Source organism: Vespa velutina, chromosome 2, assembly GCF_912470025.1.
Source record: "Vespa velutina chromosome 2, iVesVel2.1, whole genome shotgun sequence".
Lineage (NCBI taxonomy): Eukaryota > Metazoa > Arthropoda > Insecta > Hymenoptera > Vespidae > Vespa > Vespa velutina.
The window spans coordinates 9,893,746-9,911,812 of record NC_062189.1 but is presented as its reverse complement, the minus strand read 5'-3'; the positions used below and the strand labels follow the sequence as shown (position 1 = coordinate 9,911,812).

At 36.7% G+C, this 18,067-nt stretch overlaps 1 protein-coding gene across 7 annotated transcripts in view; it reads left to right on the top strand.

Annotated features, from left to right (window-relative positions):
- LOC124957622 overlaps positions 1–18,067 on the top strand; it is a 49,509-nt gene that overhangs the window by 17,342 nt on the left and 14,100 nt on the right. For 5 of the 7 annotated variants that reach the window (XM_047514673.1, XM_047514671.1, XM_047514670.1 and 2 more), the window contains exons 3-8: positions 9,423–9,739; positions 10,558–10,738; positions 13,197–13,326; positions 13,456–14,494; positions 14,584–15,848; positions 16,133–16,405. In XM_047514673.1, coding sequence (XP_047370629.1) covers positions 9,423–9,739; positions 10,558–10,738; positions 13,197–13,326; positions 13,456–14,494; positions 14,584–15,848; positions 16,133–16,405 — 3,205 coding nt within the window. Of the gene's footprint in view, positions 1–9,422; positions 9,740–10,557; positions 10,739–13,196; positions 13,327–13,455; positions 14,495–14,583; positions 15,849–16,132; positions 16,406–17,004; positions 17,172–18,067 lie in introns of all 7 variants that reach the window. The other 2 variants (XM_047514675.1, XM_047514676.1) reach the window with 2 other exon arrangements.

Below are 18,067 nucleotides of genomic sequence, written 5' to 3'. Positions count from 1 at the left end.
TTAATATTTTTATAAAAGTACGATACCTATTTAATACTTCTACGAATATTTAAACACGAGCGACTTTTTGTTTTTTATTTGTTTTGTCTCTTAAGGCACTATATCACACGTGACGAATTTATTTTAGTACTCACCGATACTAGTAGCAGAGACTAAATTGCCGCATTAAATAGTTGTTAGTACCTTGTCATGCATAGCTAGGGATATAGTGATGAGATCTGCAATGCTCCAAGTTGTTTCTTTTCTTTCACTTCATTAGTCACGAAAAATTGCATCAGCATTGAAAAATTACACATTAATCTTAACACAAGTTGGAGAACGTGCTACATAGAAACTATTGCCCTATCACATGCGATGATTACAGCACTTGTTCGCGGCGACTAGGTTACTAGCCAGTAGAATTAAACATATTTAATTGAAGTCACCGGGAGTAACAACTATTTGGAATAGTAGCGGCAATTAATCTGTTACACTAACCGATCACTCGTAACTACTGCAATAACGGCGAGTAAAGTTGTTATTTATGATAGGACCTTTAGAATTTCGTTGGTTAATATCCAGTGTCTTCCTTTTAGTATATCGATACATTAATACGAATATAGGAACTTTTCAATTTGATATCAATTTAAGAAATATCTTTATCAAAAATAGATACGAAGTACCTAAAATCACATATTAAAATTTCAATATGTATCGATACTTTCCATTAAATACTATTGAATTGATTGAACATCATCAATAGTATCAGTATTGATCCGATTGTTAACTCTATTTCATAAAAGTAGACAAAAGAGCCTGAATAACTTAATGGTTATAACGAAAAGCAGAAGATCCTGGTTCGAGTCCTCGGCTTCTATTACCCAACGGCCCAATTTTCTTCACGGATCTTACAAAAATAAAAACTTTTTATATCTTAAAATGTCATCACATTGAACAAAAATATCATCTTTCTAATTTTACGAATATTGTTAACTTATTTATAATATTGCTTGTTAAAAGTAATCTATTTAAGTATTCAATTGTTATATTTTAATAGTAAGGTCAATTTATATTTAATGTGTAATGCAATTTTAATATACTTTTAAAAAAGTATATTATAATATCATCGTTGTAAATTATAGTATGTTATAAAAATATGTGGATATATTCTCTTCTGCTTTGTCTTACAAGATACGTTATAACATTAAAAGAATTATAGACTTGACGCAAGAAAATCTATTATAGTGATACACTTTGGAAACCGATATTTTCATTTATTTTTCATTTTCATTTATTGTGTTCACAATAACATCACATTTAGTATGTTTTGAATTTGTCTTAATCTGCTTTACAACTTTTATAGTATAGGAAACAAGAAATTTTACCCAAACAATTTTACGCCCCCACTTTATCAGATCTTTTAAATTAAGCATTAAAAAAACTCAAAAAATTTGTTTTTATTATCAAAAATAATGGAAATATTCACGCTTCCAGTGTAGGGAATTCATTTGGTGATTAGACAGATATACGTATCGTCAGACAGACATACGATATGTATATACGACTATATTGAGAATAAAATATAAAAAAATATTAGATCATTTGTACCTCTACGATATATGTAAGTTTATGATGAGCTTCGAGAAGTACATACAACCATATTTTTCTTTCGCAGGATGTTACGATTGCCCTTAAATAGCTTCATGCGGTACGCGATTTACATATCCGAAGGTTAAAAAAGAAAGAAAATTCTTCCCTACACGATTAGTTCATGATAATAATTGTCTACGATAACAACGTATTAATATAAAGAAGAAGGGATTCAAAGCGAAGATACCACGTTTTTGTGCAAAAGAGTACGGATTTAAATAATCTCGTCGCGAGTTTCTCGATCACGATCTAGGTTTGTGGAACTCTGAGTTCCACATTTAATGAAACCAACGACGTTGTTATCAACGACCCAATGTAAATTCTGTTAAGTCTCAGCGCGTGCTCGTTCATGAAACATACGATAGAGAGAAAAAAGGGATGGAAAGAACGAACTCGATGAGTCCAAGAATTACTTATCAAATTAATTCTGAAAGTATAAACTTTTCGTGCTTCTTATCTCCTCCTGTTGTCATCATCGTCATCGTCATCTTGGCTTCAACTTAATGAAGCTCTCCTCACGTTTTTCTTACATAAGTAATAAAGGTTCTGATCTTATTGCATCATAAAATTCACTTTCGGCCACCAACTAACTAGCACCAACGATTCTTTGTACTTGTGCTTTATAGTAGAAAAAGATAAATAAGTATGTAAAATGTTAGAACTAACGGAAAATCTATAGAATTGTCTTCGTCTCGGGAAATTTTGTTGGAAATAAAAGATAAGACAAATAGAGTTGTCCGAAAGATGAAAGCTTCGCCGGATTTCCTTTGTAGCGTTAGAATGGCGAGTTCAAGGTTAAACGTAAGCCCTTCCAAATATATATATATATATATTCTTTCCCATATCTCTCCGAACTTTTGAAGATGCTCGTTCGACCTCGACGGTGACAGTTATTCAATTTCGACGAAGATAACGAGTTTTTCGCGAGCTTTGTGTGGACGAAGGAAAAAGAGAAAAGAAGAAGCAGAAAGAACAATGATTTTGTTTTTATGTTAATCAATTTCTTTTGATAGACGCTTAATGCGAACTTATAAAGACTCAGAAAAAACGATAATGAGAAAAAATCAGAAAAAAAAATAGGATCAATGAAACGTCGAATTATCGAATTCTATATTTGTTTCGTTTGAATGTACTCCATAATTTTTAATATTCCATAGAAGAAAAAAGAGAAGCAGTAAAATTCTACAAGAATGACGTTATCTGACATGTTTTTATCGTAAAACGACTTTAAGGCATTATAAAAGTGTTGTTTCGATATTCATCGCATTTTATCTTCTGGATAATAACCTTTCCTTAACATCTGAGGAAGATAACTTAGAAGTTAAGGTCGATCGACGAGTCGGTTGAATCTGCGAGTTAGCAAGGTATAGTCTTAAAAAATTCCTTTTTCGAAGGACATTTGTTGTTAAGTGCAGATACACATAAATATCCCTCTTGCGAGATTGTCGCTTACGAACGTAATCATTTAGAAGGGAGCTCCTAAGTTGCAGTCTTGCGGCTTTGATGCAGCCTAGTCTTACCAGCTATATTCCATAATATGAAAAATTATGCCATTAAAGCTATAGACTGTCTTTTCGCACTAAAAGAATCCTTTTTAAACATAGTAAATTAGGTTCTCTTAAATGTACCCACTCCATGTGCTTGGATTACATTCTTTCTATTTTTCTCTTTTCCTTCTTCGATCGTATGTTTTTGAATCACTAGAAAAGGTATATTTAAGTCACTCATTTTTTGTCTATCAAATGTAACCGACTATCTTCCACTGACGCAAATTGCAAAATTAAAATGGAATCATACGAACCGAATAAACGTTCGTCGTATTATGACACGTAGTAACATGTATTCTTGGAAGAAAAGTATGTTTTCAGGTCTTTCGATACAGACGCCACTCGTGGTTTCCTCTTTCCATTCGATTTTTCTTTTTCTTTTAACCCCTTGACATACAAATAAAAGAAAAAAGAGCATAAATAGAGCATCTGGAACATTTTAAACAAAATAGAATCGACACACGAGTAAAATAATTTAATAATTTAATAATGTACTGTACGGCGTCCACCAGAGACCGTTCCTGACGTCTCCCAGAGGTCATTGTATGTCAAGGGGTTAAGAATATATACGTGCTTCAAAGTGATGAATTTTCATCACCATTGCTCTGATTCATAATCAAAGGGAGGAAGAGAGAGAGAGAGAGAGAGAGAGAGAGAGCCTTGATCTCTTCTTGATACTCAGCAAGTATCTATCTTGCAAATTCTATATACGACCTTAGTAACGAACCAATAGCATTATTATCAATTTATAAGGAAATTCAGTGTAGAAGGAGGTATGAATACTTAGGAAGTTTACTAGGTTATTTGATCATAGACCATATAAATAGAAGAACAGTTCGTTAGGTCCGGAAGGATAACAAGGAACGGGATAAACTCGTAATCGAGAATAACGTCAAGAGAAGAAGAGGACAAAGATAAGGATCAATGATATATAAAGAGAATTGCTAGATTTCAAGCGATGAATGTTTGATTTGATCTAGCCCGAGCCGCTGCTCTTCGCCTTTCATTTAAACAATGCTAATTAGAGAGCGGAAAGGGTAATGGTAGCGAAAGGTTTTCTTTTAAAGGACAGGAGACCTGTTCCAGTGGCTTTGACTAGGGGAACCAGTTTGACGCGTCACACGACGCTTTCATCAACTAACTCGATTTTGATCGTTAACGATTCCTGCTAGTTGACTGACGTCGCGCGTCTAAATCTATCTTTTCTGTTAGCTTTAACGAGAACCTGCCGTTGATTACAAGGTCGTCGGTGACCTCGTTTGTTCGAAGGGAGGCTTTTGATTTTTATCTTAAGAGAAAGAGAAAGATTAAAACTTCGTGGAACAAATGTAAATACACAGATGATATATCTGTAGAATTCGTGAAAAAAATTGGACCATAGTGACTTGAGAAACCGGCCTTCCGCTTTTTAGGTGGCTACTCTAAGCATTAAACTATTCAAGACCTTCGGTTAATCACTTCACAAATGATTTGTATGAAATGGAATTGCTTGCTCCCACACACATTCGACTCGAATGTTTTTTAGACGTCTTTATATCTTTACATCTGAAACTTTTTGAAGATGTTGAACTGTTAAAATCGTCTTCCTAATTCCCTTAGCTACCGTTCATGTCGCTTCCGTCGTCGTTTCGTCTTTATAAATTCTTTTTTTATTAATTTTTCTTGTATTACTACACATTTTCCGAATATATAACGATGCTAGCGTCCATCTCACTTTTGACACTAAATTGTAAGATTCGTGAAAAAAGTTGGGCTGTCAGATAATCTGGAACCTGGTCTCGAACCCGTCTCCAACTTTCCAGGCGGCTGCTCTGATTATTAAGGTATCCAGACCCTTGGATCAATCTCTTCACAAATGCTTACTAGTATGAAATGAAGGTGCTTGCTATCATATATCAAAGATATTTTAGATCACATATTACATTTCGAACTGCTTCGTCGTAAAACTAATAAATAAAAATTTATTTATACGTATATATATGATTTACAATTGGTTCAGTAAACGTTCAATAAACTTATTTTAAACTTATCAATACTATACGTACAAAAACAAATGAATTCACAAAATAGATATTGTTTTTCCTGTAAGCTAGGTTTATTCCTTTACACTACGATTTATTGGATAGATAACAATAAAGAAGAATGAGAAAGAAGAATTTTTCATAGCTTATCGACTTTACGAACTCCATTCTCTATTTCACCTTCACCATTCATTCATACGTTTAGCGACATTCGAAGGTCTTTCTTTCTGCGCTTGGAAATAAAAACGTAATTGAAAATTACATTTATAGAAGTACTTAAGGCAAGGTATGCAATGTGGAACGTTTACAAAGTAAAAAGGTGCGAGGTTTGCTCAAATGCCAGATAGGAGGATGGGTTGCTTCGGCTTACCGGACTTATGCCAACTCACTCGACGATAAAATACCTACTCGAACCACGTATGCACTCAAACAAAGAGAAAAGGGCTCGCGAAAGGTCCGAAAAGGTAAATAAGCGAACCCCTAGCCTTGCTTTTGGTCTGTGCGAAAATCAGCGCTGCGTGAACTCTCGATGACTCTCGATAATCGAAACGGCCCAAAGAGTTAATTAAACTAAAGGTAGTTTCGCGAATTTTCGATAGATGCTCGATTCAATTTTCCTGCAGTTACGACCTCGTATGCTGTTTTTTTTAAACTCACTCCATTCTATCTTATTTATTCTTTGCTTTTGTCAGACAACATCGATGGATTTGATTAATTTCAATATCACTTTCAACTCGTAATTCGTCGCGACTAATCGATCACACGAGGAATAAAAGATTTGACACAAAGGAAGGATATCATTGATCCGATAATCTATACGTTGAACCTGGCTTGAAAACGATAAGCTTATCTGACTTATCCTTTCATCCTTCAAACAAAAGTCTTATAAAGCGAAACACAAATACTTTCTCCCAAATAAATCAAAAAATTATCTAACTACATCTATATATTGATTTAGATCTCCTTTGACGCGGAATACTGACGCAATAGTCGTAATTTTATTTCCGACATCGTCCCCCTCGCAAGTAAGCATTCAAGAATTTGCTTAACTACGGAAAAGTCAGCGTTGTACGATCTATGAAAAGTCACTTATATCTTTTTTCAAAACTTTTGTTCAGTTTTTCATTGAGATGTATCTTACGAGAAACATGTCGAAAGTGATGGTTGAGAGTAATTTGAAAAGTTGCGTTTAAGCTAATTAACTCTTCTGAAAATGTATTTCACCGATCGAATTCCATATTTTCCCTGGTAGTCTCGATTGGAAAAGTTAGATGAGCACTCGACTCGTCGGAAAAAACATTTCTTTCGAGCACTCTTCTCCTTTAGCACTCGATATGTGCACGCTCGTTTCAAAACCTACCATGTCTATAGTTTGATCTGTATCCTGCGTCGAAAAAATATATTTTACGAACGTACACGCTTTCAATGCGATTACCCGAGCTTTCGTATAGGAACGTTTTCAAAAAGTCACAAGAGATCGGAAAGTTCATATTTCGTTAAAGGGTCATATTTTTATCTCGCATGTCATCGTAAAAATTCAATGAAAGTTTAACGCGTTTAAAAAAGAAACCTTTTATATAAGGCGTTCCATCTGAATAATAGACGAAAAATATCTGTCTCTTCATAGGTTTTATATAGAAAATATATCAATTTCTTTTGTCGAAAAAGAAACTACAGAATTTTTAAATGATTATCGAGAAGAAAAATTCATTTGTTCGATTCGAAAGTTTTTTGAAAATAACGAGCAATTGTCAAATTGACGTCAAACATCGCGGACAGAGCTCATATGAACGATCGAAGACTCGATCGTTAAGTTAGATTCGTCGTTAGTGAAGATCGAAAAGTCGACTAACGAGATGTACTTGAAGTCTCTCTTGAAATAACTCAGTCCATTCAAGAGTCCATTTCAAGATCGGAACATATTAGTAATATTATGCGCTACTTGGCTAATTATTTTCCACGCAATTTCTTTGAGTCCATTAAAAGAAGAGAGAAGGAATTTTTTATCGGGCTTTTCAGTTAACGTTAACATAAACTTCTCGGTACCGCAATTGCTTATAAATATTTAGAAATTCTGCCCTAACTTGGTTTTTACGTGGAAATTTGAACGTCGAGTATTACAAAATATATCCGCGATCGGTGTGAATGAAAATGGAATCAGTGCCGCAAGCGTTTCAAACAACCGAGTAACTTTGCCATGTATAATTCATAAGAATCGTTTATTCGAAGGCTAAAGCAAATCCAAAGGATAAACGTTAAAATAGCAGATTTACCAAAAATCGATCGAAATGAGTCGAATAAGTACTTATCAGCTATCTAAATCGACACATTTCATTTAGAATGCACAGAAGATAATGTTAAGGTACGTATGCATGCTCAGAACCATCTACTCATTCTCCCTTTTCTGGTTTAGCAACTTACAATAGCGACTGTATCGATTTTTCTATGGATCTGTTTGAGAGATAGACCATGACACGTACAACGATCGACTCTGTCTCTTGAGTGTCGAGAAGATGAAAGATCAATGCGATCGATACGATCGATACAATCTATGGCAGGCGTGAGTCATCGTACTTTATCTTCAAACGTTATTATCTTATCTATAATAAAAAATCTCAGATAAAACGTACTACGAGAAAACGTTCTGATAGAATGACAAAATAGGAAATAGGAAATAGTTTGAAAACAAACGTTCATTGAGTGAAAAGACAAAAATAGCGACAGAAGTCTGAAAAAGAATGTTTCTTGTCGGTTTTTCATGAAACACAAGCGAGGTAGAAGAGGTCGTTGCGGTTGAGTTGCTTCAGGTGAGACATCCTTTTTAACCCACCTAACTTCGGACCAATTATAATCTTGAATTATAAATCGAGCATAACGAGCCTGACACAGCAAGCTGTTCCGTGCTATTTAAAAAGCCGGACGCATGCGAGAACGAATGACGGAAGAATTCACGAGAGTCGCCTTTCGACGGGAGATTTCGTTGGCTGCAGTCGAGCCGAGGGTGAACTTGGCGCATTCTAGATTCGCACACACTAGGACAGTGGCTCGTCATCCATCCCCTCGGCTTCCATTCTAACCGTGTGCCTCCTTTCTTTTGTTTTTTTTAGCCTTCGCAAACGTATTTTGCCCTAAGCGAACCTCCTACGAAAGTATACATATATGCCTGAGCATATATATATGTATATATATACGGTACCTCCTGCAATTGACTATTTTATCCTTTTTTCTTCTTTTTTTCTCTTGTTACGTTCTTTCTTTCTTTCTCACCTTTTTGTACAATCCAAAAGAAGTACGACAGTTATGGCTCAGACTATTGAAATTTAATGAACTAGTCGAAATTACAAATATTCTTATCCCGATTAGAAATACGAAAAAAAAAGTATTTTTTCGCAACAGTAAGCATAAACTACAAGCTTCTCTTCTGAAAAAAAAAAAGTATTTACGGTAACTTACTTGATTTTTACTTCATTTCGATTCGATTAAACGGAATTAAATAACAACGATTAAGGCGGCAGGTCGGATAATTGTTTTTTCATGATAAATCACGATGAACGTATCCGTAAGCGCGGTTCCAGATAAAAGTAGAACTGCCTCATAACGAAATTTATTGAACGATGCACATATTTCTTTCGCTCCTAGGAAGGAACAATTCAAAATTCTTCGCAATTCAATTGGTAAACTTATTGAAAAAATCAACAATTCAAATGAATTTTAAGGAATGAATTTCGAAAAGTACAGAATTTTTTATTAGAGAGATGAGCTAATAATAGATGAACAGTGACACAGACTTTGTATAATTAATTCTTTACATCGAAAGAAGCTAAAGAACAAAGTTACAATGTACACTTGGGGAAGAAACATAGTGGAGTGGGGAAAGAAAATAGATCTGCTTTTATCAGGAAGACAGTCGCATTAGCGGATGTCGAGGGGAACGAAATAATTAATCTGGTAACATACGTATAGCTAACGTCATAAGGATGTCCTTAAGAGGATTCAACGTTAAATAAATAAAGAATAAAACGAAACGCAAAGAGGTACTATGTCTCTTGATGGGAATAAAGGAGAAATGGTATGTTTAATCTTTTATTAGGAATCACGTTGAAGAAATTAAGAAAATATAGCTACATATTTTCAAAATGGCGAACGGCGAAACACTTGGATTGAAGATGATCGGGCGTTAGAAATCTCATAATCTCTATAGAATCGAACGTTACGTTTGTTCCAGAGGTGACGATGTACAACGATCGATCGAGTTACTGGACAAAGTGCTCTCAGAGTACGACGAGCACGAGGCAGAAAGCGAAGTCGGCAGTGGTGGCGGCAGTGGCGGTGGCGGTGGCGGCGGCGGTGGCAGTGGCGGTGGAGGTGGCGGTGGCGGTGACGACGGTAGCGGAGGTGGCACCAGTGGAGGTGGTGCTGGTGGAAACGAAGTCGTTGGCGACGGAAGAGGTGAGGGTATCGTCGGCGGTTTCCTCGGAGGTTGTGGTAGCAGTACGGAACCCAGTATTGGTCTTACACCCGACGACGAGAGTCCGTCTTTAGGTACTATGGAACATGATTCCTTCCTTTTTTTTCCCTCTACCCTTCTATTCTACTCTCTGCCTTTTTATCTATCACATTTATTCGTCTGACTGGTACAGATTACGGAAAGAACAATATCATATTCTCGTTAATGCATCGATTTTATTTTACTTTTCTGATAATTGCTCTATTTTTTTTTCTCTTTATTTTCTTTTAAACTTATCTAGAGAACGTTGAAATAAGAATACAGATTATGTAATGATCCATAGTTGTCATTTAAGAATTTAGAATAATTCAAATGATTTTTCGTGTATATATATAATCCGATAATTCTCAAATCATTATATAGAATTTTCTTTTTTCTCTAGTTTTTCGAAACAATAGATCATTAAATTTATTCGCAGCCGCCTTGCTTGCAAACATGGGAAGAGCCAGGAAACTACATAATGCTTATCTTCCTGCGCTTGTTTAATCAATTTCTATAGAATAAGCTTTATACGTACGTTATAACCCAATGCAATAATAACCAAGTATTATTAATTGCATGGAACCGTTAACAAGGATCTATTAACTTCTAGGAGGGCTCTTTACAGTTTAGTTTGAATCTCTTCTCGAATTGTGATATTAAATTGATCGAGAGGTACCGACGTGTGACGAAAAAAATTAGAAAAATTCATAAAGTATTTTTATCAAGGAAAAAAGTAATTATATAAATTCTATTTAAATTACAAAGTTATCGGAATATCACTTTTGAAGCTTTTTATGTATTATCAGTTTAAAAAATAAAATGTTAGAACTATAGAGAATCGAGAAAATTGAATGTGGTTTTTTTTCGATAGGACATCAATCGGAAGATGACGGTTACATGAGTATGAATGGACGGAAAGCGAAAATGGCGTTGGTAGCATTACGTCCGGTTCCGGATTGCCCGGAACCACAAGACTCGGCGGGATTACCATCACAGGAATTTCCTCCGCCCCCTGAAGAGGCAGAACGCATCATTTCGACTCTTTTACCTATGTAAGTTTAGCTACGCAATCAGTTCTCTGCCAATAAGATAATTAATTGAAAGTAATTTTAATTCACATTAAATTTATCTTTTATTTTTTTGTTTCTTTATCTTGTCATCTCTTACAACTTACGAAGGATTGCTGTGAAAAAAAGTTTTTGCTACCGATGTAAACAACTATTTAATTTAACTGTTAAAAGCATCGCATTCTTATTTTTATGACAAGAAGAAAAATGATACTTTTTTAGAAATTTATTTTAGTACTTTTTTCTAGTTGTCTATTCATACTTGTATCGGATCAAAAGTATCCTTCTTTTCAAACTTTGACCACTAAAGTCAAACCGAAATATATCTGAAGTAAGCTAAGAAACTTTATAGTTAAGAAAATTTAACTTTCCTTAAATTTACTTTCTCAAGAACTTTGATAATATTCTCCGACCTTCGAGGTAAGACCTTGAATGGCAATTTGAAAAATCGGCGTAATTACTCTTCGCTTCTACGTGACGTAAATAGAGATTAACAGTCCTCTTAATATATCCTCATGGTTGTGTTAACAAAGGTCATTTCTAGCATTATCTTTTTCATCAATTTTTAACAATTTTACGTTTGTACAAAAAAATTAAACAACGCTTTCCCTTACCTTCGAACGCGATTTTGAAATTTTACTCGAACGGAACGATATTCTCAAAGTTGCTTCCGTTTGAAGCGCAAAGTAAAAAAGAAAAAGGAGAATGACGACTAAGTTTTTCGTTCGCGAGCGATTTTCTCCTTCCATTCTCTCTCTCTCTCTCTCTCTCTCTCTCTCTCTCTCTCTCTCTCTCTCTCTCTCTCTCTCTCTCTCTCTCTCTCTCTCTCTCTCTTTCTTTCTTTCTTTCTTTCTCGTTTTCTCTCTCCGCCTGTCTATCTTCTTCGTGCGCTCGACACGTTGGTCGAGATTTTCTCGAATTTCCTCGACAGTAAACGTTCCAATGCTTGTATCCGGAGTGTCGTAACAATCGAGGCGAAAACGAAGAGTGAGAGAGGAAGGAAAATATCGGAAAACACGTTCGAGTGTACTTTGACTATGCATAATTCTTCTTTTCCCTCGTGAAAAAGTTCGACTCGCGAAAAAAGGAAATTCATCGACGTCGGCGCCGAAATCAATATCGACGCTAGTATTGACGTCAATACTGAAGTTACTTTTCCTTCGACCCGTCGATCCTAATCACCACGTTTCATGCCTGTTACTCATTCTTCATCAAGAAACTTGGCCACTTACCCATCTACCTTTCGGGAGCTTTTTCATCGTCTACTCTATTTCTTTCAAACTAAAAAAGAATTTTTCAGTATTTTCTTTCTACCTAATCGCACTCTGTGCGATGTCTCTTTCTTTCTTTCTTTCATTTTTTTTTCTTTATCATTAGACATCCATAAAAAAGTTTATCGATCTATTTTGTTATTTACATTTAATTTTTCACTTTATATACGTGCTTATAAATGTGTAAAAATTCAATATCTCACGTAGCAACATTTCATAGTTAGAACGATTAATACCAAGTAATCGGGTAGAAAAGTAAATAATGAAGCTTTGTCCTCACTGAAGCAAGAAAGAGGTACTTTTTGTTGATGTACCACGTATCTTTAAAAAGTTGCCACTTGTTGTCGAATCTTTCTCCGGATTTATTCGTGTTTTTGTTATCAACAATAAGTATTGCTACTTGTTCGAAGCTGTAAAGATTAAATGAAAATAGAAAACAAGCGGCAAGGCGTGACAACAGAAACAAATACTCTTTTAGGATCTGTACTCTTTGTCGCCCGTTTCACAACGCATTGCCGATGTGATGTCAACGCAATCTACATACATAATATGTCCGGAATATTGACATAGAACAATGATTTAATTATTAAGTTAATCACAGAGTACAGAAATACGAATATTTGTAGAGCCCTTCAAATAAAAATTATAAATGCAAAAAAGCAAAAGAAAATGTATGGAGAGGAGGTGCTCATCTATTAATAAGTCATCAGATTACAATACATTAAAAAATTGCATGGTTCAGACGGTCTAGATTTGATCTAATCCATAGTTTCTGTTTCTTCTTTTCTTTATCACTGATAACAAAATATTCTGCAGTTACAAAGAGCAAGTCTTTTTCAGTCATAGTTAGCAGTTTAGAACAAACTAATTTACATATAAACGACTTATTATTAACAGCAAATATAGCTTTGAAATTGAAATAAAATTATTCCCAAATATTCCTTCACTTCAATGTGGACAAGACTTTTTTATAAGTTAATGTTTATTGGAAATGTTTGGGAATGTACAGCAACAAGAGGCAAATAGTTCCTCTTTGTTAGTTCAATGAGGACAAAGCTATAAACCTTCTTAAAATCAAATTTTCTCTATAACTGGTAGAGAACGAATACGATGGAAGGAGATATGTCTCGTATTTTAGTCGAAGCACGCATTGCGTTTTTGTCTGTTATCAGAGTCTCCCCCGGAAACTCGTCAAAGAGAACGAGCCAATCGTCAGAACGGCGAAGCAACCGACAGCAGTGGATGATAGCAATGGAGGATAGCATGCGGCACGGAAACGCGGTTACCACACAAACGACTCTTGTGAGTATTCTCTTTTTTGATCTCAAGCGATATAGAGGCTCTTCGAGAAAAAAAAGGAAAAACGGGAAGTTTCTTGAAATACGATAAACGTTTGGTATAAATCGTAATGTCATGTGCTTTTTGGTACAGCCCAAGACCCGGCATCAAAGGCCGTACGGATGGAAGAACGGTAACGCTGAAATGGGCCGAATAAAACGTGAATCTAGCTCGAGTCCACCGAGCAAGTTCGCGAGCTTACCGTATGATGGTAAGGTCTCTTTCAATTGGATCCCACCGCGGACGAATCCATGCACTATCGAGAAGCATCGCGAAGTAAGACGTCGTTCCTCGGAGGAACATCTCGAGAGGGATCGTCGTCGAAAAAACGCCGACAAGGATCGGACATCTCATTTGCGAAAACAGAGGCAAAACGAGATTATGAAATCGAGTAGCGTCGAGGATAGATTACTGATGAATCATAATTACAGTCACAATCGTAATCATAGAGGAGGAGAGGGAGTTGCCAGCAGTATCGGTGGTGGTAGCAATGGTGGTGATGGCAGCGGCGACGGCGGAGGAGGGCAAGATATTGGAGCAAGACGACGAAGAAACGACTCGGACTCAAGCGAGGGTAGATTTTCGAGAAACTCGGAGTCCGAAAGATCCTCGATACCTCGCTCGAGCTCAGTCAGCGTTGAAAGGTTCTCCATGAGGGCAAACTGCGACTCCTCGGACTTTTCTAGGGCCAACTCGACCTCGAACGAAAGATTCCATTCGGACTTCTCGATAGCCGTAGCCAGTGCTAGCTCAAACGACCACGTGTCCATACCCACCTCCGATCCTTTTTCTATTAGAAATCTCGACTTTGTGTCATTTTCATTGCCACGAGCAGATTCGAACGAAAGATTCTCAGGACGCACATCCGACAGATGCTCAGAAGAACGTTACTCCGATATGTTCTCGACGAGGAATTCGGACTTTTCCACGAGAAATTCGACCGATTTTCGGACTCAGTCCGAGGAAGAACGCTTTTCAGACGATTCCTTGGAGGAACTCTTACCTCCACCACCATCCATCAGCAAGAGACACTCGATCGCTTGGGAAGTCTCGCTCGAAGACGACCCTCTTTATGCACCTGGTAGCACCAAGGTCGTCGGTAGGAGACGTCGAAAGAGCAGCGACGTTTCTAGTAAGTTTTTTTATTTATGATTCTCTATTCTAGTGTTTAAGCATATTACTCGCTCATCCAATATGATTTTTTTGTGATTTTTTTTTCAGGCGTCGGATCGGCGTCGAAATTTCGTGATTTTGATGACTGGCAAGATCCACGGCTCTCGACGACAGACGACGATCTGGTTTCGCCATACTCGGACTCCTCAACGAACGATTTCGATCAGATTCGTCCGCAAAATCTGACCAAAAACGGTACTTACGTAATACGACGAGGTCGTAAAAAGGAACGAAAGGTCCTACCGAAGACAGCGACGAAAACGAAGAGCCTGTCCTTTGAAAACGCCGACGACAATCGACTGTCGGACGTGAAAAGATATTCGAGTACATTTGACAACATAAAAAGTCTCCTGAAAGAGAATAAGCTGGATACTAGAAAAAGACGATCGTCGGAGGACAAATCAGAGAATCTCGTCGAATTACCAAGTGAATTTGCAGAAATCATCCCACCTCCGGATCTCATCAGAGTTGTTTCCCTTCTGACCATAAACAACGACAATAATAACAATACCAGCAGCAACGACGAGGAGGAAGAGGAAGAAGAAGACGAGGACGAGAACAACGATCGAGCAGCTCATCTCAACATAATGATCGAAGAGGAAGAAACGTCAGAAAAATTATTCAGCAAAATGAAAGAACGCCCGATGGGTGAAATTTCTCGCGAAAAGCTACCATCAAATTTTTCGATAAATAAAGATTCAACGGATTTGGACATTGATAGAGATAGAGAATGCAACGGTGGTATTCCACTTTCTATTTCGGCGTCGAAAGCTTTAGATATCGGTAAGCCAATCGATTTTCTCCTCGAAGAACGATCAAAGAAACTCATGAGTTCGAGCAATGAACGGCTGTCCTCTAAAATACCCGTTAATCTTTTGATCGAAGATCAAATCGTGAAAAAGGCTCTTAACGAGAATCGTAGACAATTGGAAAAGGTCAGCGACGCCATAAAAGAGATCGAAAACGTTAAGAACAGCGAGTCCTATTGCGAGAGCAAGCGATGGAAAAATGGCGACATTAGAGCTTCTTCCAGAAGAAACAGTTACGAAAACGATTCTATCGAAAAAACGAATCGGAAGACGCTAGGCAGTCCGTATGAACCGAGAAACAGAAAACAACAGAGTTCCGATTCGGAAACTTCCAAGATGAGCTCCGAGAATGATTTTGATCGAAGAAAAGCAAATGGAACGGACATTTACGCGTCCGGTAGGAGGTTGAGACAAAATGGCATTGAAAGTCACAAAAATAATCAGAAACAAATCGAGCACGTAATCGACGCCATACTCGAGGACTCAAAAAATCCTAACTTTCAGGTAGGATATCGAACTTTCGAAGCGATGAATGCTTCCTTTCCAAGTTGAAAATATATATGGAACGACTAATTCGTTCGATTTACGCGTGATTTATCTCAAAAAAATCCGACATAGAAAGGAAGTAATCGTCGAGTGTAATCGCGTCATCTTTTCGCTCGTGCGAATAATAGAACACTGTTCGCTTTCCTTCCACGAGGTAATAAGAAAAGATGATAGAATTGTCTTTTCGAAGTCGCATCGAGGTGATTTCGAAAGACGATTAAAAACGTGGTTGCGTTCAACAGGTCAACGTTGAAGTGCTCGAGTTTCCACCATTGCCGCCGTCACCGGTGGAGGAAGCGGACGAGGAAAACTCAGACGTTGGACAAAATGCCGTAATCAGCACTAGGTCGAAAAGTCACGGTAACAGAACAATGGAATATAGACCACGGGTGCCACCGCATCGCGGCCAAATCGTCGATGTCAAAGATCATCAAACGTCACTTAATACAAGATCAATGGATGCCGGATTCTCTCGTGGTAGACGTACACCGACCGCCGGCAATTCGAGAAGAGAGGTACCCTTCTCTTTCTTATTTTCTCTTTTCTCTTTCCTCTTTTCAATGATATCAGGGATGCCTAGTAATTTCTTTAGAGATTAAGATCGATCAGACAATGAAAGAACAGGAAAAGGAGAAGATGGTAAATACGCAGCAAAAGACAACGATGCGAAGAGAAAGAAATTCAATGTCAAGGCAAATGAGGAAAAGTCGGGCTAAACTAGCGTGACTTTGGCCGAAAAGTCGGCTGGATGTCGGCCAACTTGTGCAGTTAACGTAATAGCGCCTTTCGTCGTATCTCTTTCTAAATAATTCCGCGGTGAATCATCGCAATACGACTATTACTGAGAAGGACGCGTAATTCCAAAAGCTAATCGCTAACTCAGAAAAAAGAAAATCTTGGTATCTAATCTCAATTTTATTTCGATGTTTATATTTAAAAAAGAGATAAATAATATTAGTTGCGTGTTTCGTTACGTTTACTCGATCTGTATACATTGATAGATCAATTTATGAAAATGGAATGACAAAAACTTCTCTTCTTCCAATTTCCATCGTAAAAATGATTGTAAGTGTTTCTACTTGGTTATTTTTGCACGAAACGTTTGTGTTCAAAGGATGGATTGAAAAAAGAAGCAAGCCTCGAGAAGTCGAACGAGTCAAAGGAACAAACTAAAAGTACGCTCGGTATACAAAGGACCATCCAAAGAGCAGAATCAAGTAAAAACCTATTTTCAACCCACGATAGTCAGGAACGGAAAGGGGTAGATGTGTCATACACGATGTAGGCAGTTAGCTCAAAGGATAAGTACTACGAGATAAAAAAAAACGATAATAATAATTAAAAAAACGATAATAATAATTAAAAGAGGTAGCTTTTCCTCCACGGACGATGACTTGTCAACTGGTAGTCTTTAATAGTTCAATTTAAAAAAAAAAACAAAAAAGAAGGATAAAAGGGAAAAAGAATCAAAGATGCTCAGAATTCACGTTTATTTCATTTTGTTAGATTCTCTCTTAATTTGCTAGCATAATGTTGACCCTATTTCGCCTGGCTTCTTAACGCACACGTATTACTAATTAAAAATGAAAAAAAAAAGAGAATATCGAACACTGATGAAGAAATTAAAAAACATCTGCAATCGACAAACAATCTTTGAAGCTAAAAATCAAGGAACGCTTGAAAGAAGAAAATGTTGAATCAATAAGATATCGTCTCACAAACTTTTTCTAATGCGATAGAATACAAAGGCGACGATATGTATTTATGATATTCCTTATTATTGAAAGGAAAACGGAAGGAAAATGAAGGAAAAGGAAAAGTTTACTGTCAACCAATTACGCGTCGTGGCGTGAAAAGAAAGAAGTTTCCCAGCAAATGACGGACCTAGAGGAAAATAAAAAATTGCATCTGCATCATTTTGCATGACCGATAATAAGCCGTTTTCTTATTAGTCCAGCAAAAAAGAAATCGATCATTTTACTACGTTTCTTCGATTTGATCCTAAAAACAAAATAAAGATGAAATTCACTATCTAGAGCTGCCTCCACGTGTAATTCGATAGTTTTTTTTCTCGGCAAAACGAATTGCGCGAAATCCATTTTCCATCCATTTCGAAATTCGTTCTGTATTCATCTCGCTAGCGATTAGAGAAAAATAGGACATTGCGGATAGTCGAA